The sequence below is a fragment of the Lynx rufus genome, unplaced genomic scaffold (genome assembly GCF_022079265.1).
Source record: "Lynx rufus isolate CCGP_SWC_20201006 ecotype Redwood Valley unplaced genomic scaffold, mLynRuf1.p SCAF_8, whole genome shotgun sequence".
Lineage (NCBI taxonomy): Eukaryota > Metazoa > Chordata > Mammalia > Carnivora > Felidae > Lynx > Lynx rufus.
In genome coordinates, this window is record NW_025814896.1 from 23,740,917 (window position 1) to 23,763,286 (window position 22,370).

At 51.6% G+C, this 22,370-nt stretch overlaps 1 protein-coding gene and 1 non-coding gene across 2 annotated transcripts in view; one reads left to right on the plus strand and one right to left on the minus strand.

Moving 5' to 3' along the window:
* Positions 1–205: 205 nt before the first annotated feature.
* CEP250 (centrosomal protein 250) overlaps positions 206–22,370 on the minus strand; it is a 51,872-nt gene continuing 29,707 nt past the window's right edge. The window contains exons 19-33 of the mRNA XM_047068198.1: positions 20,902–21,069; positions 20,369–20,503; positions 18,627–18,770; positions 17,376–17,509; positions 15,463–15,601; positions 14,148–14,487; positions 12,795–12,916; positions 11,730–11,850; positions 10,566–10,687; positions 7,451–10,060; positions 4,853–4,945; positions 4,491–4,646; positions 3,615–3,701; positions 2,584–2,646; positions 206–728 (exon numbers count right to left, since the gene is read on the minus strand). Coding sequence (XP_046924154.1) covers positions 471–728; positions 2,584–2,646; positions 3,615–3,701; positions 4,491–4,646; positions 4,853–4,945; positions 7,451–10,060; positions 10,566–10,687; positions 11,730–11,850; positions 12,795–12,916; positions 14,148–14,487; positions 15,463–15,601; positions 17,376–17,509; positions 18,627–18,770; positions 20,369–20,503; positions 20,902–21,069 — 4,692 coding nt within the window. The 3' untranslated portion in view covers positions 206–470. The remainder of the gene's footprint in view (positions 729–2,583; positions 2,647–3,614; positions 3,702–4,490; positions 4,647–4,852; positions 4,946–7,450; positions 10,061–10,565; positions 10,688–11,729; positions 11,851–12,794; positions 12,917–14,147; positions 14,488–15,462; positions 15,602–17,375; positions 17,510–18,626; positions 18,771–20,368; positions 20,504–20,901; positions 21,070–22,370) is intronic.
* On the plus strand, positions 21,872–21,944 carry TRNAE-CUC (transfer RNA glutamic acid (anticodon CUC)). The gene has a single exon. It is a non-coding gene; the product is annotated as a tRNA-Glu (tRNA).

Consider the following 22,370-nt stretch of genomic DNA (forward strand, 5'->3'; position numbering starts at 1 on the left):
CGAGTGCTCATCTGTTCTTGTCCGTTGGACTCCAGCTCCCTGTGGACAGGGGCTTTGACTTGTTGCATCTGCTATAAGTCTTCTCTATCAGACTGCAGGCAGATGACAAATTCATGCCATCTGACCGGAATATTCAGCAAATTCTTCTTTAACAGAAACCCTGACATGCTGTTGCCACCCAGTGACACAAGTGGAGACAGCAGCAGAGAACAAACACAGAGACCTGGGGTTTATTGTTGGAGGGGAGGAGAAAGATTGGGTGAAGTGCTGGGATAATACATTCTAGACAAGAGGCAGTAAAGGTCCCTTGGCTAGAGCAAAGCACTCCTCTAGGGTGACTCCGTGGGCTACAGGCAGGTGTAACTTGCCTCGTTTCCAGCCTTGCAGACTTCCTTCCCTCTTCCTGGGCCATAGCAGCCATCTGTGTGTGTGTTCCCTGGCTGGTCCGTATCCTGCCCTGGCTGTGGCTGCTACCTGGAGGTGGCTTGGGTAGGGCTGGGGCATAGCAGGACCGGCCCTGGGGATGTCAGACTTTGAGTCAGGGACTCATCTAGCTTGCGGGTCTCAGCCTCCAGGACAGTGGCCTCAGGGGTCTGGGCCACGGCCAGAAGTGAGTGGGAGAGGCTGTGGTGCAGGCCTGCCAGCTCACGGCTCGTCTGCGTCGAGCGAGCGATGTAGTCCTGCCTCTGCTTCCGCTCCAAGGCCAGCTGGGCGCGCAGCAGGGCCACCTGCGGGGGAGGGGGGGGCAGGAAAATCGAGAGGGAAAGAGTAATTAAGTGCCTCGAGGCTGCCCCACACCTTCCCACTCTGCTCCTGTGTCTTTTGTGACAGCGCATTTTTTTTTATTAACGTTTATTTATTTTTGAGACAGAGAGAGACAGAGCATGAACGGGGGAGGGGCAGAGAGAGAGGGAGACACAGAATCGGAAGCAGGCTCCAGGCCCCGAGCCATCAGCCCAGAGCCCGACGCGGGGCTCGAACTCACGGACCGCGAGATCGTGACCTGAGCTGAAGTCAGACGCTTAACCGACTGAGCCACCCAGTTGCCCCCGTGATAGCGCATTTGAAGCAACTACCACACACAGATCTCAGGATCAGGCTTTAGTGTTTAGGGCAAGGGCCCCTGGGAATCATGGAAAAATCCAATGATTCTCAACCGTGGCTGCAGAGGAGGCTCAAACAGGGACTTTAAAAACAACAGCAACAACAAAACTATTCATCAACTTTATTGAGGGATCATTTATATGTAATAAAATGCCCAGATTTTAAGTGTAAATTTTGATGAGTTTCATAATGTACATACGCATGTATAACCACCATCCCGATCAAGATACAGAATATTTTAATCACTGCAGAAAGTATTTCTGTGCCCTTTTGGAAGCTTTTAAGAAATACTCTGACTTGGGGCACCTGGGTGGCTCAGTCAGTTAAGCATCCGACTCTTGGTTTCAGCTCAGGTCATGATCTCGTAGTTTGTGAGTTGAAGCCCCATGCGGGGCTCTGAGCTGACAGTGCAGAGCCTGCTTGGGATTCTCACTCTCTCTCTCTCTCTGCCCCTCCCCTGCTCATGCTCTCTCTCTCTCTCTCTGCCTCTCAAAATAAATAAACCTTAAAAAAAAATTAAAAAAAAATATTCTCACTTAATTAGACTGCAGTGAGGCCTGGGCATCAGCATTTTTTTCAAAGCTCCCCAGGTGGTTCTAATGTGCAGCCAGGGATGAGAATCCCTGCTTAATTAACCCTTCCATTTCTCTGAGTACACTGAAACTACCAGGAAGTGGTTACTAGGAGCTCAGGGCAGGTCCAGGACTAGGGTGAGGCAGAGAGGCTCCTGGGGTACAAAATTTAATGAGGGACTCCAGGTTGATAGTGAGCACCTCCTTAAATTCTCCACCCAACGTGCTTCCCTTGCCTCACCCTAGTCCGGGCTCCATCTCAGGACTGCTTTGTCTGAATTCAGAGTGATAGCTAAGTCTAGCTGTAGAGATAGGTTCTGCCAGTAGTGACTATTAATTCCTGAAAGAGGCTTAGAAATAAAAATTCCACAGTTCTTATTACTCCTGGGTCTTGAAAGACAGGGTGAACCTCTAGGTGAGGCCAAAGAGGCAAGAAGTCACTCAATACTGGTTTCCCTGAGCATGGCAGCTTGAGCTGAGGTATGGATCTTGGCACTGGTCCCAGACTACTTTGCCTGCTGTGCTGGCAACAGTTCTGCCTGCAAAGGTGCATTTGAGGGCACAGGAGGCCAGGATGCTTCTGTTTGCTTTTGTCTTTCCTCCTAGAATCTTCTGTGTGCCCCTCAGCCCTCTTCCTTCTCCTTTCCCTTCCTAAGGAGGAACCTGGAAGTCTGGGGTCTGGAACATGCTTCCTTTCCCACTCTTGCCCTAAGCAGATGGGAGGTTGAGTCAGGACTGGGCCCTTCTTGCCTTCCACATAGACTGAAGTTCTGTGAGGGAGAAACCATTTCCCCTCTCCCTGCTGGAAGTGCACAAAGGGTCAAGCACACGGCAGACACTAACGCCTTGTTGCCTGTCTGCAGCAGAGGGAAAGGGGACTTAGAAAGCTGATCCTTCCAGAACATACCTCTTTCTGCAATTCAGCCATGTGCTTGGCATCTGAGGCGCCCTTCTGTCCTCCTCTTGCATCCTATGGAAGATAAATGCCATTCCTGTTGGAACAAGCCTTCCCACCCTGTGGGTTCTGTAGGCAACCCCAGCCAGCTCATCCCAGTCCTGGGGACCAAGGCAAGGGCTATGGTCCCAGTTCAGAAGTGTCGGAACCCAGACTGGACTCCAGGTGGCACCATGACCCTGGGGCAAGGAAGCCCAGGAGGGCCCAAGCCAGCTTAATGGACACCCATGGAGACCTGATGCTGAACATCCAGAAGGCTTGAATGGCATTGGCTTGAGTCACCTTTTCGTTTATAGAAGTACACCACACATCTGGTTTGTGCTAGCCCTGGGCTGTGAGCTAGGGATGCAGAAAGGAAGACAGGGTATCTGCCTTTGGGAAGCTTTCATAAAGGGGGAGAGACAGAGAGCCTGAGGGATGCTCAGCCACCAGAAGCAGTCTCTCCCTGACAGGCTGCGGCGCTGTTGACTGATGGGCATAACTCAGCTAAAAGAGTGCTGGTTTGGGGAGTCTTCCCCCAATTCCTTACCCGAAAAAGGGAGTACCATAGACCCTAATCTTGTAAATTCAGTACTACAAGAGAGGAGATCCAAGAGGCCCACAAAGTTGCTATCAAGCTTCCAAGGCACCTCAGGGTCTGGCCAGCATCACCCATCACCCATATGCCAGGGATTCCGACCAGAAGCCCGATGAGCCCCACTCCTGGGTAAGCCTGAGACCCTGGTCTGGGAGCAGGAAGGTTATACATCAGTGAAGGCTTACTGAGTTTCTGATAATGCAGGGCTGCCAGCCATGACTCCATCCCCACCCCTTCCTGGGTCCGGGACACACTGAGCTGTGCTAGGCTGGCCAGAACCAAGCCAGGAGGGGCTATCTGGATCAGCTAACGTGGGCGTCTCCCCTTGCGAGGGTAGCCTGAGATATGCTCTGCAGGTGGCTGTTTCTGATCCTCTGGAGGCTGCAGTCAATAAAAAGAAGCAAACCTGCTGTGTGGCTTCGCTGACCTCCAGGATGCCCGTCCGCAATGCACGCATGGAGTCCCTCTTCAGCCTCCTGCGCTCTCGCTCTACCTGCCGAGATGCAGGTGAGAAGTCAGGGCTTGGCTTGGCTATGGGGCTGGAGTAGAACTGCCTTTCTCTTTCTCTCTCTCTTTTTTTTTAAGTAGGCCCCCTGCCAGAGTGGAGACCAACTCAGGACTTGAACTCATGACCCTGAGATCATGACCTGAGCTGAGATCAAGAGTCAGATGCCTGGGGCCCTTGGGTGGCTCAGTGGGTTGAGTGTCCAACTTCGGCTCAGGTCATGATTTCATGGTTCGTGAGTTCGAGCCCCATATCGGGCTCACTGCTGTCTTCTCTTTCTGTCCCTCCCCTACTTGTGCTCTCTCTCAAAAAACAAACAAACAAACAGAGTGAGACACTTAACCGACTGAGCCACCCAGGTGCCCCAGAAGTGCCTTTTTCGAGAGAAAGCTGGTGTGGGGGTGGGTGTGAGCACAGGGACAGCAACCACGAGAAGGTAAGCTCCTGGGTTGAGGAGAGCACATGCCAGGCAGCCCTGAGAGCAGAGATGTGCTGATGGGGCAGAGGAGGTAGGGCTGCCCTCTCAGGCTTTCAGAGTAGGCTTAGCAGACATTTTCTGTAGCGTTTTGGCTTTGCAGGCCTGTAGATCTCTGTCACAACTATTCAACTCCACTGCTGTGGTGTTCCCATGAAACTTTCTTCTCAGCAGTGGGCAGCAAGCCGAATGTGGCCCTTGGGCTAGGGTTTACCACTCGGCTCTGGGGGCCACACAAGAAGTGGAGATGCCTGCCCATCGGACCCTAGACGAGGGAGCTGAGGACAGGAGAAACGACCTACCTGCTCCAAGGTGGCCCGCAGCTGGACATTGTGGCGCTGCAGCCTGCTCCGGTCAATCTCTAGCTGTGCCACTGCTTGCTGGAGTTGTTCCAGCCTTTGTCCCCACAGCTGCTTCTCCTCCATCCCAGGACTCGGTTCAGCCTCCACTCCAGGGACCTGCAGGAGAGACCTGTGACTCTCACCTGGGCAGCCCCGTAGACAGATGGGGAATAGATAGCAGATAAAGGGACCAATCTGACAGGTCTGAGCTTCAGGGACCCAATTCCCAAAAGAGGGAGGGACAAGCCCCCTGTAAAGGAGCTTCCTCTTGGCCATTTCTTCCCACTGGGCCTCCAGCTCGCCTCTTCCAGCTGTACACCTACCTCTTCTCTGGGCCCCCGTTCTGCTCTGCTGGTCGAGCTGGGGCTGAGGAGTCGCTCCTTCTCTAGAGCCTGCCTGGTGAGCTCCAACTCATCCTGGGATATCAAGATGTGGAGCAAATTACACCATGGCAACCTCATATCCAGACCCACCCTACCTTCCATCCTCATGAAAGCCAGTTAATTTTCTCATCAGGTTATAGTCTTATTGTTCCTGGAGACTCTGAGCTATTCTAGTGCAGAATCTTTATTTTACAGATGGACAAAGCAAAGAAGCAGAGAGGGATCTCTTCAAGGATACATGGTGGGCTACGACTAAAACCTGGCTCATCTGAGATCTCCCACAAGCTAAGCAACAACTTGGAGCACTGAGGTGTTGTAGACACGAGAGCATGGACTCAGTAGAGCTGGGCATTATGTCACCACTTACTGGCTATGTGACTTGGGTCAAGAAACAAGCACTCTCCAAAACCCAGTTTCCTCACTTGTAAAATGACTATATGCTCCACGAAGCATAGATTGAGCCTTTGGCATTAAATCCCTCTTGATAAATGGTGACCCCAGTGCTAGATATTTTCTAGGTGCCATATGTCACACAAATGGTAACGATCAAGAAGAGAGACAGGTAAGAGGAAATGAATGTATGTGTGTGGGTGGAGATTGTCTGGGAGACAGGAAGAGCCTAGCAGTAAACAGGCTGCGTTCTCAGGAAGAGCCTAGCAGTAAACAGGCTGCGTTCTAGAGTCAGACTCCTTAGAGCTAGTTCTGCCACTGACTGGCCATATGACCTTGGACAAGTTGCTTAGCCTCTCTGAACTATAAACTGAAGCTAACAATTCCTAGTTCTCAGAGTTGTTGTGGAAGGAAGTGAGAGTAACAGTGCCCGACATGGAAAATGCTTAAAATAAAAAAATGGTAGCACTGCAATGAAGGGCAGCATCTAAGAAATGTTCTTGAGTGTTTGGAGTGGGGTGCAGGGGGGGAGCCTGACCTGAGCTACTATACTGCTTAGTGACCATCCTGCCCAGCTAAGCACCCTTCCTAGAAATAGGAAAGGAATTCTACATGGTGAATGCTTCTTTCCTATGCACTTTCTATGTATTATCTCACTTCATACTCAAGACGGCCCTACAGGGCTGGTTACTGTCATTCCCTATTTTATCGAAGAGAAAACCATGAGTCAGAGAAGTGAAGGCACTTATCTAGGGTCACACAGCCCATAAACTGCAGGACTATATTGCAAACCCAGGAACTTGACTCCAAAATTCACAAATGTATCCCCTTCTCTGCATATTGCTTCCAGAAGGCAAGTCCCAGCAGTGTTGGGTGTCTGAGTGGGGTTCTCTGGGGCTCAGCCCTGGTCAAGGCACCAGGATGTAGAGTCAATTTCCCGGGAAAAATGGGCTGGGTTGCTCTTGGCAAAAGAGATAATGCTTCTCTATGGCCAAGTCAACCTTGCTCTCCTGACTGCCTACTCTATACAGGGCTGGTGCTCAGTGCCGGGGGTGTGAAGGGGACAAAGACATGGCCCCTGACCTTGAGGTTGAATGCTATACCCTAAGGTCCACTTCTCTCACTCAACATTCCACCTAGACTAGTGCACTTATCCCTAACTGTGGAGGACCTTGAGTCTCTGTCTCCAGTCTCATCCTTCAACCTCAGATCACTTTACAGACCTGCCCACTGGACATCACCCCATGCATGTCCCACAGGCACCTCACTCCACTGCCATTCCATAGCGTTCCTGAAACCTGCCTCTGAGCAGATATCTGGGGGTTTGGTTTCCTTCTGCCCATTCTTCACTCCCCTGTCTCTTAGTCAACTGCCAGAAGTCCCATGAGCCCCTAGGTCCACCCTCATGTCACCATCCACCCTTACTATCTTAGGCCATCATCTGTCTCCAGACTTGGATGACAGCCTCCTCATTGGTCTCCTTAGATTTGTCGCTCCACATGGCAGCCTGAACAATTCTCTGAACCGTACATCGGATTGTGTCCTATACACACACACACACACACACACACACACACACACACCTCATCCGCCCCAAACACTTCATCCAAGTTCCGCTGGTCACCCAGGTCCTTAACATAACTTATAAGCGTGGAACGAGGGGCCCCTGTCACCTTGTCTTCTGTTGCCAACTGTCCCTCTGTGTCCCAGTCAGCCTGAAGTCCCTGCACAGATACTCCACACCCTCCTTCCTCTTTCTTCTTCCCCAAAAAGCTCCTCCCCCAACCTGTGCTTGGCTAATTCCTTACTGGTCCCTTCAGATCTAATCTTAAACCCCACTTTTACTGGGAAGCCTTTCAGGAAAGCTTTCCACTAGGGAAAGGCTGAGTGTCCCTCTAGTGTGCTCAGAGCATACTAAACTTCTCTAATGAGGCACTAAATATAACTAGACATTGCATTCTAATTGCTTATCTTCTAGACTCAGGGCAGGAACTGTGGGTGGCTTATTCTCTCCATATCCCCCCAGGCCAGCACGATAATCTGGATCCCACTTAGGTCTCTTGCACCCTGAGGTGCCACAAGCCCAGGGTGCCAGACAGCCCCCCTGGGCTCAGTCAGACCGGCCATTACTGCCGGGGAGGAACTCACCTGCAACCTCTGGCGTTCTGAGTCCCGCTCCAGAACAGAGGCTTGTAGGAGCATGGCCACCTCCTGCAGATTGCTGACGCTAGCCTTGCTCTGGGCCAGGGACAGTGCCAAATCCTGGGCCTTCTCCCTCCACTCAATCTCCCTGGCCTCTGTCTGCCTCAGGGCTGCCTGGAGTCGCTCCAGCTCTTGCTGAAGCCGGGGCCCTAAAGCATCAAATTGTGTAGAGGGCTCCTCCGCTGGGGAGGCTGTGTGGCTGTGTGGTGAGTCCTCCAGATTCTTCCTTTGCTGGGCCTCCCTCAGCCCCAGAATCTCCTCTTCCTTTTGGGCTAGAGTCAGCTGCAATTCCCTTAGGCTTTCCCGGAGGCCCCTCATCTCTTCCTCTTCTCTCTCCCGCCCTGCACCTTGCTTCCCTTGATCTTCTTGGTCCCTCTGGGCCAGAGACTGCTCTAGCAGCTGCCCCTGTCTCTTCTGATGACTCAGCTCGTCATCCCTCTGGGCAAGTGCCCGCTGGAGCTGCTGCACAGCCTCCTGATGTCGGAGATCCCGATCCCGGATCTCCCCTTCCCGCCTTCTCAGGGCCTCCTCCAGCTGCCGGGCTTGTGCCTGGCAGGAGTCCAGGGCAGCCTGCAAGGTGGCTGTGCTGGCCTCCAGGTTGCGGCTCAATTCTGCCTGGCCAAGGAGACGCTGCTCCTTCTCCTGCAGGGTAGCCTGAGCCTCGCTGAGGGCCTCCTGCAGAGCCTCAGCCCGGGCCCGGGCTGTCTCTTCCCGATGCTGGCAGGACCGGCCATCTGCTTGCACGGCCTCCAGCTCCCGGCCCCGCTCCTTGAGCATGGCCTCTGCCTGCAGCAGGCTGTCCTTCAGGCCCCGGATCTCCACCTCGTGCTCCTGCGCACGCTCCGCACACTGCTGCTGGAGGGCCAGCAGAGCCTCCTCCTGTTCCCGAGACTCAGCCCTGAGGTCCCCCAGAACCTCCTCCAGGGCCTGCACCCTCTGTCCCTCCACCACCAGCTCTTCCTGGAGCCTTCGCACATGCTCCTTGTGGTCCTCAAGCTCCCTCTGGCGCTCTTTCAGTACTGCGTGGGCTTGCTCCAGGGCTCTCTGCAGCGTGCTTGCCTTTTCCTTCATGCTCTCCTCCTGTCCCTGCGCCTGCTGCTGCTGCTGCTGCAGGGCCTCGAGCTCCTGGTCCCTCTGAGCCAGGGCTCTCTGGGTCTCTTCCAGGTGACCCTGAAGTGACTGCTCTTTCAGCTGCCCCTGTTCCCTGGCTTCCTGCAGGTGCCGCTGCAGGACCACGATCTCCTGCTCCCGTTGGGTCAGGAGGAGGCTGGTCTCACCCACCTTCCTGTGTAGGCCCTGGAGCTGCTGCTCCAGATGGCCCTTGTGCTCCTTCAGTTCTTGGATACGTTCCTGCTGGCATTCCACCTCCTTCTCCTTATCACGCAGGATCAGTTTCATGTGCTCCAGGCTCCCGCGCTGTGCTTTACTCTGGCCCTTCCCTTCCTCTGCCCGCTCCTGCATCAGTGGCCTCTGGGAGGCCAGCTCCCGGCCCCGCTCTCTCAAGGATAGTTTGATCTGTCCCAGGTCCTCCTCTAGGATCTTGGTCTGCAGCGTCCTCTGATCCTCTAGGACCTGAATCCTCTCTCTCTGCAGCACCATGTCCTGGTCCCTCCTCTCGAGGTCCTGAGTCAGGTGCTCCTTCTGCCTCTGCAGCTCCTCGATCTGTTCTCGCTGGGACTGCAGCTCCTGGTCCTTGTCCTGGAGCTCTCTGGCCAGAAGAGTGCTGCGGCTCTCCAGCTCGTGGATCTGGCTGCTCTGTGCCTGCAGCTCCTGGCTCCTTTCCTCCAGGTCCAGTGTAAGGTGGGTCAGAGCCAGCCTCTGCACCTCCCTCTGGTCCTCCAGCTCCTCGATTGCCTTTTGCTGGCACTCCATTTTGTGGTGGTTTTCTTCTAGTTCCAGGGCCAGGCATTCCAGTGTAACCAGCTGCTTCTTCAGATCCTGAATCTGTCCCTTCTGGGACTCGATCACCTGGGCCTTCTTCTCAAGTTCGAGAAGCTGATGCTCCAAGATGTTCCTCTGTGTCTCTCGATCCTTCTCGAGCTCTTTGATCTGCTCCCTCTGCACAGCCAGCTTCTGTTCCTGTTCCTGGACGGCCATGGGCAGATGCTCTAAAACAGACCTGCACTTCTCCAGCTCCTGGATCTGTTCTTGTTGCACATCCACCTCTTGGTTCCTCTTCTTCAGGTCCAGAGATAGGACTTCCAAGGCAGCCTTTTGCATTTCCCGTTGTTTCTCCAGTTCCTGGATATTTCCCCGCAAAGTCTCTACCTCCCCTTCTCTTTTGGATAGGGTCTGGGCCAGGATAGCTAAATTCTCCTGCAGAGCCTTGCCATGGGCCACCTTCAGCTCACCCTGCTCCTGCAGAGCCTGGGCTCGCTCACGCTCGGTCTCTGCTTCCTTACTCTTGAGTTTCAGGGCCGAACGAGCATTTCTCAAGTCCTCCTCCAGGGCCCCGGCAGCACTGGCCTCAGCCCTGGCTTCTGCCACAGATGCCTGCAGCCTTTCCACCTGGGCCATCAGGTTCTCCTTAGCTGCCTGAAGTAGCTCTCGCTCATTCTAGAAAACAAGATGCAAAACCACCTTAGACTACACTTCCCCGATGTGGTCACCCTTGCACAGGCCCTTCCTCGCCTTACCTCTGCAGCACCAGTAATGTCAGGGAGTGACAAAAAGAACCTGTGCATTCCCCTTAAGCTGATACTGTAAATGATCATCCCTACCACATTCCAGGGCTCTGCTAGGCCCAGAGGAGAAAGCTAGAGGCAAATGAGCCATCTCAGACTCTGGCCCTTCAGGGCAAGGGACAAAAATTTCTACCTTAATTCGGAAAAACTCATTGGAGGAGGATTCACTGGGGCCTTAATAATGGCCCTCATAGCCACAGAGACAGACAGGGAAACACAGAGCCTTGCTTAAGGAAGCTGGGCACTACATATGGATGAGGTATGGCCACTGGCCATAGTGAGTCTGGCCACTGGCCAAGGTGAGTCTGGAGCTGCAGACCTGGCCCCTAAGGACTATCCTGAAAGAAATCCCCTACCCCAAACCAGGGCTGCCTCACCTGGGCCTCTATTCCCTGCAGCTCTGCTTGCCATAGACGACTCTGTAATGATGCCACAGTCTCATGCAGTTCCGTCAGCTCACATTCAAGGGAGTTCTGTTTTCCTTCCCACTTGGATTTCTCTTTGGGAAGAGGGGAGGTGGTAGAGCGAGGCCCATGATTGAGGGTGGAGGAAAAGAGGGATATAGGGGCAGATGGAAGGTGAGGCACAGAATCAAAGGGGGAGAAGGCCAAGAAGGAGAGAATTACATCCAGTTTCATAGAGACATCACCCATCTTCCAGCTGCTCCTGGTGGTCTAGGCTCCCTGCTGCTTCCAGACTCACATCTGGATCTGCTGCCCAGTGCGAGCACATGCCTGACTGCCCTCCCAATACACCTCATCCTGATCACACACAGCTCTCCACCCCTGGGCTCCCAACAGGGTGGAGCTCAATGACGTTGGAAATCGTTGCTGGTCTCCAGTTCTATGGTTTGGAGAGGTTGCTAGAAACTAGGCTCGCTCTGCTGGCTGTCCACCATTTCTGCAAAAGATACCAGAACCCAGCTCTATGTGTGTGGCTCTCAGGAAGCCCTTTGCGGACACTTTCAAGACCCAGACTCCCTCCCTAAGTTGTCCTCTTCTCTTCTACAATGGAGCTTGGCCCTCAAGACCCTCCGTTTCCTTTCCTTTCCAAGTAGTCCCCACCCTTTCCAGCCCTTGGCTGTGGCAGGGGTATGTTCTCCCCAGATCGCCCCACTTCGCTGTCTCTCAAACAAGCCCATAATCCTTCTGTTGTCAAAGTTTAATAATTTTGAGGACACAGTTGGAGATGATAAAAAGAAATAATATGGATAAATGACAAAAGATACGTAATTTTATAATGTTCTCAAATAGCCCTGGCCCTAGGTTGCCAGTTTTTAAACACAGACAGAGAAAGTGGAAGCCTAGCCAGGAACCTCTCTCAGTTCATCCAATCTGTCCCCCTGAATCCCTTCTTCTAGGATGGCCCACAAAGGCCAAACAAAGCAGAAAACTAGTCCACAGGAGTCATCACCCCTTTGGAGATGTCTCTAGGTATCTTTTCTCACATTTGTTAGTGAGCAGTGAAGAGTGGCTGCCTGTTCTGGGCTTCTGGTGCTTCCTCTCTCTTCCCTCCAAATCTCCCTGCCTTGAGCTTCTCACCTTCCTGGTTCTGGGAGAGCTTTCTCTGCAGATGCTGTAATTCTGTGCAGACCTGACTTTTCTCTGCCTCTGTATCAGTGAGACGCTGTTCCAGCTTCTGGGCCTGCTCCCTCAGGTCATCCTGGGAAAGGAAGGGCGAAGCTGACCCCCAAGTGCCTCTTCTTCCACAAAGCTATCCCAGCCCCATACCCAAGCTGCCCCCTCCTTCCTCTCAGCCCTTGTGGGGTCTGCCACTGCGAATCTAGTCCCTGATCGCTCCTGGGAGTGATGACAGACTCTGCTCCAACTGGCTGGAGCCTAGAATCACCCTGTGACCCTCTGTGTGCCTTTTGAAATGCAACTTGCTGATGTCTTAGCCTGGGGTCCCCTCTCCTTTCCCCAAACTCCTACTTCAAAGATCAGTTCAAGCGTCACTTCTTCCCTCCCTGTGTCCCTCTCCAAGCTGGAATAAACTGTCCCTTCCTCCCATTATCATCATTTGTATCTGTTATTGATCTGATCAATTCTATCAGTTCTATCTTAGAACGCAGTTTGCTTCCTTGACCTCCTTGAGGGTGGAGAGTTGGTCGTTCTCCTTTCTGTACCATCAGCTCACAGTGGCTGGCATACTCACTTTTTAATTGAATGACAGGGTCACCAAGGGGTGGAATTTATGGGACTTTTGGTTCAGTCTTAGGCCCACAATGTTCCTATAAATGGCAACCTCAAATTTCAGCAGTCCCCATTTGTTGGGTTTTTCTTGGACATCTTGGCACCAAGAATAAATAATTCATGGCTGAGAGGAAAATGATACAAACAATATCCCTCACCTGCGCAGGCTTTTCAAGCTCACAGAGCCCACTCAAATCCCTCACTCACTTGATCCTCACACCCCTGGGGGGCAGACATGATTTGCCCCAGTTAACTAGTGAAGCCCAGGCCCAGGAAACCACATTCTGTGCTCGTGCTTGCCAGGCAGTAAGTGATGGAAGTGGAACTCATCGCAAGTTGATCTGGGGAATAAAACAGTTCAAACCGAGTCTCTGGGGAGGGAAGAGTTCAAGGAAGAAGAGCAGAGAATCGTACCCGAGCCTGCTGGGTCTTCCACAGGTCTTGGTGAAGCTTGTGGAGGGCAGATGCCACGGCCTCAGCTGACAGAGCTGTCAGGAGGGGCCCTCTCTTAAAGAGAATCCTGGCTCCATTCTGGTCTGAAAAAATGAGGAAACACCTCCTGACTTGGCAGCACTATGAAAGGAAACGGCCAAACCTCCCCTGGTCCGTACGGCCTTGGCCTTCCCCCGATCCCTCCTTTCCCCCAAAGAACCCCTTCTGAGCAGTTCATTTATCACGCACTTTTTAAAGTTTATTTATTTTGAGAGAGAGAGAGAGCATGCGCACGCATGAGTGCAAGCGGGGGAGGGGCAGAGAGGTGGGGAGAGAGAATTCCTGCTGAGAGAGGAAGAGACAGAGAGGTTTCTCCTACAGTCAGCCCAGAGCGCCATGCCGTGCTCAATCCCACTAACCATGAGACCATGACCTGAGCCAAAGCCAAGAGTCAGATGCTTAACTGACTGAGACACGCAGGTGCTTACATCATCCACTTTCTGCATTCCTATGTGCCAGGAGCTATGGCAGGCACTAGATAATGCTAGCTATCATTTGTTAAGTAAGCATTTAGTAAATGCCTATTTTACTACATAATCTCATTAACTCCTTAGAAAAATCCCCAGAGGTATGTACTTTTAACATCCTCATTTTATTTCATTTTATTTTATTTTATAAGTTTATTTATTTTGAGAGATAGAGTGTGAGCGGGGGAGGAGCAGAGAGAGGGAGGGAAACAGAATCCCAAGCAGCCTCTGCACAATCTCACGAACCATGAGATCATGACCAGAGCTGAAATCAACAGTCAGGTGCTCAACCAACTGAGCCACCCAGATGCCCCATCCTCATTTTAATGTTTGTTTATTTTTGAGAGAGAGGAAGACAGAGTGTGAATGGGGGAGGGGCAGAGAGGGAGACACAGAATCCGAAGCAGGCTGCAGGCTCCCAGCTGTCAGCACAGAGCCCGATGTGAGGCTTGAACCCATGAATTGCAAGATCATGACCTGAGCCGAAGTCGGACACTTAACCGACTGAGCTACCCAGGCACTGTGACCTCATCCTCATTTTATTTATTTATTTATTTATTTATTTATTTATTTATTTATTTATTTATTATTTTTCCTCATCCTCATTTTAAAGTTTAAAGAAAATCAAGCCCAAAGGATAGGCGACTTGCCCAGGCACACATGTCTATCAAATGGCAGAGTGGTGATTCAAACTCTGATTGAATTAATTCTGGAGTCTGTGACCTTAGCCTTGCTGCAACATTGCCTAAGAAACCACATGCCCCTTCCTTATCCAGGGAGCCAGGCCTGAGTTCTTGGGTGGTCTTACCTGGCTCTGGGGCCCCGAGGGAAGCAGAGTCCCCCCCGCCATGCAGCTCAGGCCTGTTCTCGCAAGCAGACCCCAGGGCCTGCTGCAGGACAGAACAGAGGCTGGCCAGCTGGGCTTGCGCCTGCTGCCCGGGCTGCTGCTCTGCTGCCAGGGCCACCAGCTGGTTCTCTGTGCTGCGCAGCCGGAGCTGGACTTGGGCCGCCTTGGTTTCCAGGGCCCGCAAGGAAGCTCGCAGCTGCTGCTCTGTTACTCGAGATGCCTCCAGCTCCTCTAGCAGTTGTGCTTCCTGGGCCAGAAAGTCAGCCTCCTTTTCCTTCACCTCCTGCTTTAGTAATTCCACCTGCCAGGAAGGAAGTGTTGTCACTCTGAGCAGGGAGCGGACACCCTCTCGTCAGACCCTCCCGGCCTGACCCCACTCAATCCCTGTGCACATCTTGATTGGCACTGGGAGGCTCAGCTCCCCAGCAGGCAAGGAGAGCTGTGGAATGAGTATTACCCTCGATCTGACCTGCATGTCCACCTACTGACTCCTGACCCATGGGCCTGGGTAACGCAAATGGGTTGTGGCCTGGTCCACCTGGCAGTGATGCCAGATCCCTGCTATGATCAGAGCTCTTCCTGAAACCCTGACGCTGAGCCTAAATAAGACCAGTCACAATAATAATGGCTACCACTTATAGAGGGCTTACTGTGTTCCTGACACTTTATACACTCCTATAATAGTTAAGAATTATCATCCTTGTTTTATGGATGAAGAAACTGATGCTCACACAACCTGGAAGCAGTAGAGCTGGGAGCCAAATCCAGCACTAATGACCAGACCTGGTCCTTCTCTGCCCCAGTCTACCATCTAGCTCTTCCTGGCTCACCCTTCCCATCCCGGTTCTGGCTTTCCTTGGCATCCGAGGTCTGGGGTCCTGCAGTGAGCAGACCAAGTCCCAAAGTTTTCTTGCTGCTGCCCACTTGATCTGCATAATAACCTGTTCCACTGCTGTGTCTTGCCAGGCTGACCGAGCGCACTTAGACGTGGCCATGCTTGAACCGGGCCTGTATGGCTCTGCTCCTTTGGGCGCCACGTTTTGGGCTGTCAGATTCCTCACAGGGGCCATTCTCAACTCTGGGCCAGGTTCCCAAGCCCCCACCCTGCCCAGTTCTGACTTGCCTCTCCTGCCAGGGTGGCTGAAGTCCCAGCACACCCTGTAATATGGAAAAAGAGAACGGCCCTCTTTATGAGAGGATCCTAAACAGTCACCCTCTCTACTCCAGGAGTGGGCTTCCACCAAGGAATGGGGCCCATCACCAGCGTGGGAAGTACCTGGGCGCTGAGCTCCTTCTGCCCTCCCTGGGCCTCCTGCAAGTCCTGGCGCAGGGAGCTCAGCTCTTGTTGTCGAACAGAGTCCTCTTCTTGTAAAACAAGGAGTCTCTGCTCCTTTTCCACCAGTGACTGAATCAGGCTAAAGAGAGGTCAGAGGTCTAAGGTCATTCTCTCAGGGAATGAAGAACTGACTGTGCTAAACACAGCATTCATAATTAGAGAGAAAAACTAACAATAATTATAGTGAAACAATAAAAGCTAGCATTTATTGAGCACCGACTGAGTACTCCTACGTACTTCACGCATATACTTGCCTTCAGCTGCACAGTTTATTCTTCTCTGGTAGATTCCGGAAATACCTACGCAATACCTCAGATTCAACGTGTCCAATTCTGTCCATCCCCTCTGCACCTCCCACCTATGTCCAATCTATGATAACATATAATGGAATCCAACTCCCTTAACGTCCCTTGAGCCCCTTCCCTCCTCCTCTCCACTACTCTACCCTGGTGCAGCCTTAGTATCTCTCACCCAGACAACCATACCCACCTCTTAAACTATCTTGCTGCCTATAGTTTCATCAACAAGAGGATCTGCTCTTTTTCAAACTTCTGCATCACTGAGACACGCTGCACTTCGCCTGAATGGCCGTATCTCACTCCTGATGTTTTCTGCCATCACTACCCCTTCTGATATGTCGTAAACTGGATCGTGTCCATTTCTCTGCTTAAAACCTTTCAGTGGTTTACTACTAAACCTAAAATAAAATGCAAACTTCTGGCCATGGCCCATAAGTCTTGAGTGACACAGACTTTCCAGGTCACACACCCTCTCGTCATTCACTGGGCTCTGGTCATACAGTGCTTCCAGAGTCCCCAGCCAAATACCCCGAGTTCTGATCCACCTCCGGGCTATTGTGAGATTTCTACTCCCACCATAGAGCTCTCCTACTCCTTTGCATGGCTGGCTCCAGTTCATCTTCAGTGATCAGTTTGTTTATTTATTTATTTATTTATTTATTTATTTATTTGAGGGAGAGAGAGAGCACATGCACACATGTGCAAGCAGGAAAGGGTCAGAGCGAGAGAGAGAGAGAGAGAGAGAGAGAGAGAGAATCCTAAGCAGGCTCCACATCCAACACACAGAGCCCAACATGGTTTGATCTCATAACCTGTGAGATCATGACCTGAGCTGAAATCGAGTGTCAGATGACCAACTGACTGAGCCACCCAGGCGCCCCCTTGGTGATCAGTTTTAATGCAACCTCTGGGGCGCCTGGGTGTATCAGTCAGTTAAACAACTCTTGGTTTTGGCTCGGGTCATGATCTCAGATTCATGAGTTCGAGCCCTGCATCAGGCTCTGTGCTGACGACGCAAAGCCTGCTTGGGATTCTCTCTCTCTGCCCCTCCCCCACTCACACTGTCTCTGTCTCTCTCAAAAATAAATAAATAAACATAAAAAACAAAATTAAAGGCAATCTCCTTGAGGAAGACCTTCTCTTCCCTAAAATCTTATCTAAAATATATATCCTCAACTCCCATTTCTAGTTCAGCATTCTATTTCTTCCCTCCATACCAGGTAATATAATCTGTAATGATTTATCTGGGGGATTATTTTATTGATGTCTTCCCCCACAAAACTATAATTCTACTGGGGCAGGGACCATGCTGTCTTGTTTATCCCTGCATCCCCCACCCCTGGCATAGCATCTGGTATTCACACAAGCATATATATACTAAGTGAATGAAGTGTAAGCTTGAAGACAGGAACCACATCCTCTCCACATGGCTACCTGTATAGTCCAGGGCTGGAGACACAAGAGGCTAGGTTACCTGAGCAAAGAACTGTCCACCTCAACGTGACCACAGCAGCAAGACAGGCTAAAGCCCACTCCACAGCCCATCAAGCCTACCTGGCTTTCTCGCTCTCCAGCTCCTTCTGGATTTGGCTATACTCCTGGGCCTCTCTCAGCTTCTCCTTAATCTCCTGCTCCACCAGCCTCTGGGAGTCATCCTTGGAAACCAGCTGAGACTTCAAGTCCTCCACCTGGGATGATAAAGGCATGAGGACAAAGGGCGGGTGGCCAGCAGGAGGAGGCTTCTCATTCCGCCTGGGGCTCCGGGGTCCTTCAAGGTTTACCTTAGTTACTGGCCCATGTCCCATGCTCTGGGGCTTCTCCAAGCCTTACACACTATTCTTACTGCCCCTTCCCCAGTACCGTTCAGCCTCACCCTCATCCCCTAGCCCCACACCTGCTGTGTAAAGGCAGGTGCAAATTAAAATCTTGCCTGAATATAACTACCCAAAGGCAGAGTGATGGGCAAGTGTATTGTGATTGTATTTTTAAAAAATAAAGTCAGAACACCAGCTGATACAGGATTCTGAAAAGGAAAAGCAATCAGAGTAGGAAAAGCAACCTGGTATAAAAAATACCGTATCTCAAGGCGCCTGCGTGGCTCAGTCAGTTAAGCATCTGACTTTGGCCTAGGTCATGCTTTCATGGTTCTCATGAGTTTGAGTCCAATATCAGGCTCTGTGCTGACAGCTCGGCCTGGAGCCTGCTTTGGATTCTGTGTCTCCCTCTCTCTCTCTCTGCCCCTCCTCTGTTCATGCTCGCTCTCTCTCTCTCTCTCTCTCTCTCTCAAAAATAAATAAACATTAAAAAGTTTTGGGGGGCGCCTGGGTGGCGCAGTCGGTTAAGCGTCCGACTTCAGCCAGGTCACGATCTCGCGGTGCGTGAGTTCGAGCCCCGCGTCGGGCTCTGGGCTGATGGCTCAGAGCCTGGAGCCTGTTTCCGATTCTGTGTCTCCCTCTCTCTCTGCCCCTCCTCCATTCATGCTCTGTCTCTCTCTGTCCCAAAAATAAATAAACGTTGAAAAAAAATTAAAAAAAAAAAAAAAAGTTTTGGAAAAAAAATACTGGATCTCTGGGGAGGGTGGGAAGAATGATGGGCACCGGAGAAAATCTAAGTTCTGTGGTTAACACAGGGAGAGAGGACTATCCTGGGGCTCTGAGGACACATGCGCAGCTCTCAGCACCCTTCTGTTTTCCCTCCTTCCCAAGCTCAGGCAGCAGGACCAGGGTTCCCCTTTCCTACTGGAGTCACGGGAGAGGCTGGCTACGCTGGAGAAGGGCTGCAGGGCTGGGAGATAGGAGGGGGCACCTGCTCCTGCAGGTCTGTCTTGGCCTGCAGCAGGGCCCTGCACTCTTCTCGGAGACCAGCAAGGTCACCCCTGTCCCGTTGGGCTGCCTGCTCCAGTTCCTGCCGAGCATCCCGGAGCTGGGTCTGCAGCAGCTCGGTGGTCTCCTGCAAAAGGAGAAGACCGTGGTGAGCAGAGGGAAACGCTGGGGACTGCGTCTTGAAGCCCATGTCACATTAACACTGGTTTTTCAACTGGGTTGGCAAAAGCTGAGGCAGGATGCCACAATCCATGCTGTTTCCACAATGTCACCTCAACCCTCACCTCCTGTTCCCGAATCTCCTCCCCCACAAAGCCTGCTGGCTCACCCAGGCTTTCTTGGTCGGGGCCCCTCAGTTGGTAGCAGTCCCTCACCCAGACCATTGTAGTGGCCTCCTGTTGCATGTCCCTACTTCCACTTCAGGCCACCACCCCCTACATGTGAGCATGTGTGTGCGCACACACACACACATACACACACACACACCCCTCCACTGAGCAGCTAAAGTATTTCTTAAAATATTTATAATAAATCATGTCCTACTCTTCTTTTTAAATACCATCCAACAGTTTCCCACTGCCCTTAGAACAAATTCTAAGCTCCTACCATGGCTGACCAAGGGCTCCCGCTTACCTTTCCACTGGCCCCTGAGCCTGTCGAGCTGGAGCCACAGGGCCTCCTTTCTGCCCTGGCCCTTCCCCGAGCCCTTTTCTGTCTATGCCACAGCCCTTATGGTGGCTATTTCCTCTGCTTAAACAGTTCTTCAAATAGCTAGCTTCTCTCTCTTTTTAAAGGGCTTTACCGAGGGCCACCTGGGTGGCTCAGTCAGTTAAGCGCCCAACTTTGCTCAGGTCATGATCTCACAGTTTGTGAGTTCGAGCCCCGCGTCGGGCTCTGTGCTGACAACTCGGAGCCTGGAGCGTGCTTCGGATTCTGTGTCTCCCTCTCTCTCTGACCCTCGCTTGCTCATGCTCTGTCTCTCTCTCTCTCTCAAAAATAAGTAAACGTTAAAAAAATTAAAAAAAATAAAGACTTTACTAAGATATAGGTCATATACCATACAATTCACCCATTTAAGCATGCAATTCGATGGTTTTCAGTATATTCACAGAGTGGTACAACTATCACCACAATCCATTTTAGAACATTTTTATCATCCCAGAAAGTAAGACTGTACCCTCCCTAACCCCATCCCTACTTCCAACCACTCATCTGCTCTCTGACTCTGTACACTTGCTTATCCTGGACACTTCCTACAAATGGAATCATACACTGTGTGGCCTCTTGTGACTGGCTTCTTACACGAAGCACAATGCTTTCAGGATTCATCCCTACTGTTACATGTCGTTGGCTCTTTCTAACCTTCATGCCTCAGCTCAAATGTCACTTTCTCAGTGAACCCCCGGACCACCTTGTGCGAAGTGGCCTCCTTTGACTCACTCTCAATGATTTCACCCTATCCATTTCCTTTACGGCACTTATCATAATCTGTAATTATCTCCTTTATTCTGTGTCTGCTTGTTTTCATCCGCTCTACCACCAGAATGCGAGCTCGTTGAGGGCAGGGACCATGTCTGTCATTTCACTGCTGTGCTTCACCTTTATGTTTGTCATGTGACAGCACCTAGCCCAGGACCTGGTGCAAAGAAGCAACAGAGAACTGGCCAATGTTGAAGCGGCACATCAATACCGCCTTTCCTCTCTGCCCAGGACCACCCTCCATACCTGCTCCTTTAACTTCTGAACCTTCATGTCCTGCCTCAGGCGTTCCAGTTGTTGGCTGGCTTCTGCCAGCTCCTTCTGCGTCTGCAGCAGTGTCTCCAGGAGGGACACCCTCTCCTTCTCAGTTTCGAGCTGCATCTGTGGATAGGCAGGAGGGCAAGGGCTTGCTGCATCAGGGGTGACCATGCTCACCCTCTAGGCCACAGACACAGCCCAGCTGCTCAAGGGTTCTTCCAGAATGTGGGGTGGGGGCTGAGGGCCAAAGAAGATCTGGACCCACTGGTTAAGAACCAGGAAGTACAAAGATTGTCACTGGTTTGCAAGCTGACAGGATGTGGTGAACATCAGCCCTCCCTCAGGAAGTGTGGCATACTGTCGGCCCCACAGCTAATAGCGCCGGTCACCCCTTCTCACTAAGCAGCAAAGTGGGCATGTACGTCTCTTCTGGAAGCCCCCCTGCAGCAATACTCCTGGGAGTGGAAAAGGAAGTGGTCAGAGGTAGGGGGATCACAGCTCCCATCTCCCCAGCTTCCCACCTGGCAGAGGGCGCTCTCTGCCTCCGCCCTCTCTTCCTCCCTCTGTGTCCGGATGGCCTCGGTTTCTGCCTGCTGTTCCGTCAGCCTCATTTCCAGCTCCATTTTCTCCCTCTCTAGGCTCTCCAGAGCCTTTCCCAGTTCCTGCTGGTGTCGGGAGCGCTCTTTCTCCTGGTCGTGTGAAGGACTCACGGTTAGAACCCAGTGGGTAAGGACAGGAGGCAAAAGGAGGGCTGGAGCAGAGAAGGTCTCAGCTGGGTGTCCTTGGTACCTCTCTCAGCCTGTCTCCCCATCGACAAAGTGAGGTTGCTAACTCTTGGCTTATCTGTCTCACCAAATTTTATGAGAATCAAATAAGAGTTGTAAAAAATCAAATGATAAAATACACAAGAAAGCATTTTCTAAAGTGCAATTGTCCCTAACATAGGCTACAGATAATGTTATTTTCAAGCAACCACACCACTTATCGCTGACGGTTGTAACAATGAACTGAGGTGGCAGATTAGTTCTCTGCTGCCCACTCTGCCCTGTCCAAGGTGGTAGAGTTAGCCTCCCAAAAAGTCAGGCTGAGCCTAGCTAGGATGTCTCCTGCTATACAAGGGCATGAGGACAGGGCATCCTGGTCCTCCCGGAGGTCAGCCAGTGACCAAAGCCTTCCCCAATCCCCCAGACTAAGCCGGCACCCTCTCTTAGCTTCTCAGGATAGTTGGTGAAGGGCTCTAGAGCCAGGCTGCCTGGGTTACAGTCTTTATTTAATCCAACACCACTAGTGAGTGACCTGGGTTAATTTCAATCTCATCTCTTGTTACTCAGTTTCCTCATCTATAAAAATGGGCATAACAATTTGGGTTGCTTTAAGGACTGAGATAAGTCTTTATCACCTTTTATCACCTTACTTAACACCTTTTATCATTAGCATTAAGAGAGAAGTTCCCTGCACCTTTCCTTTAAAATATTTACAAGCTCTCAAGGTGCCTGGCTGGCTCAATTGGTAGAGCATGCAACTCTCAATCTCAGGGTCGTGAGTTCAAGCCCCACGTTGGGCATGTAGCCTACTAAAAATAAATTAATAAAAATATTTACATATTTTTGCTCGAATTATGCATTCATTTAATGGGAATGCCTCTGGAGTTTCACCCCTTTCCAACATCATCTTGTACAGCTTCCCCCTCACTGGCCACACTGACCTCCTTTCAGGACCTTGAGCACACTACACACTCTCATACCTTTAAGGCCTTTCTTTCCTCATGCTTTCCTGCTCCTTAGAACACCCCTGCCTGCCTCCCACACCATTGTTCCTCACAGCTTAACTAATGCTTCCCCGGAGAGGCCTTCCCAGACCACACACTCGAAACGGTTCTGTTGCTCTTATAACTTGCTGTTATAAGTTGCTATTGCTCTTGCTGTTGCCCCCTTGCTGTTGCTCTTATAACACCCAGCTCTTATTCTTCATGGATCTTCCATAATAACTT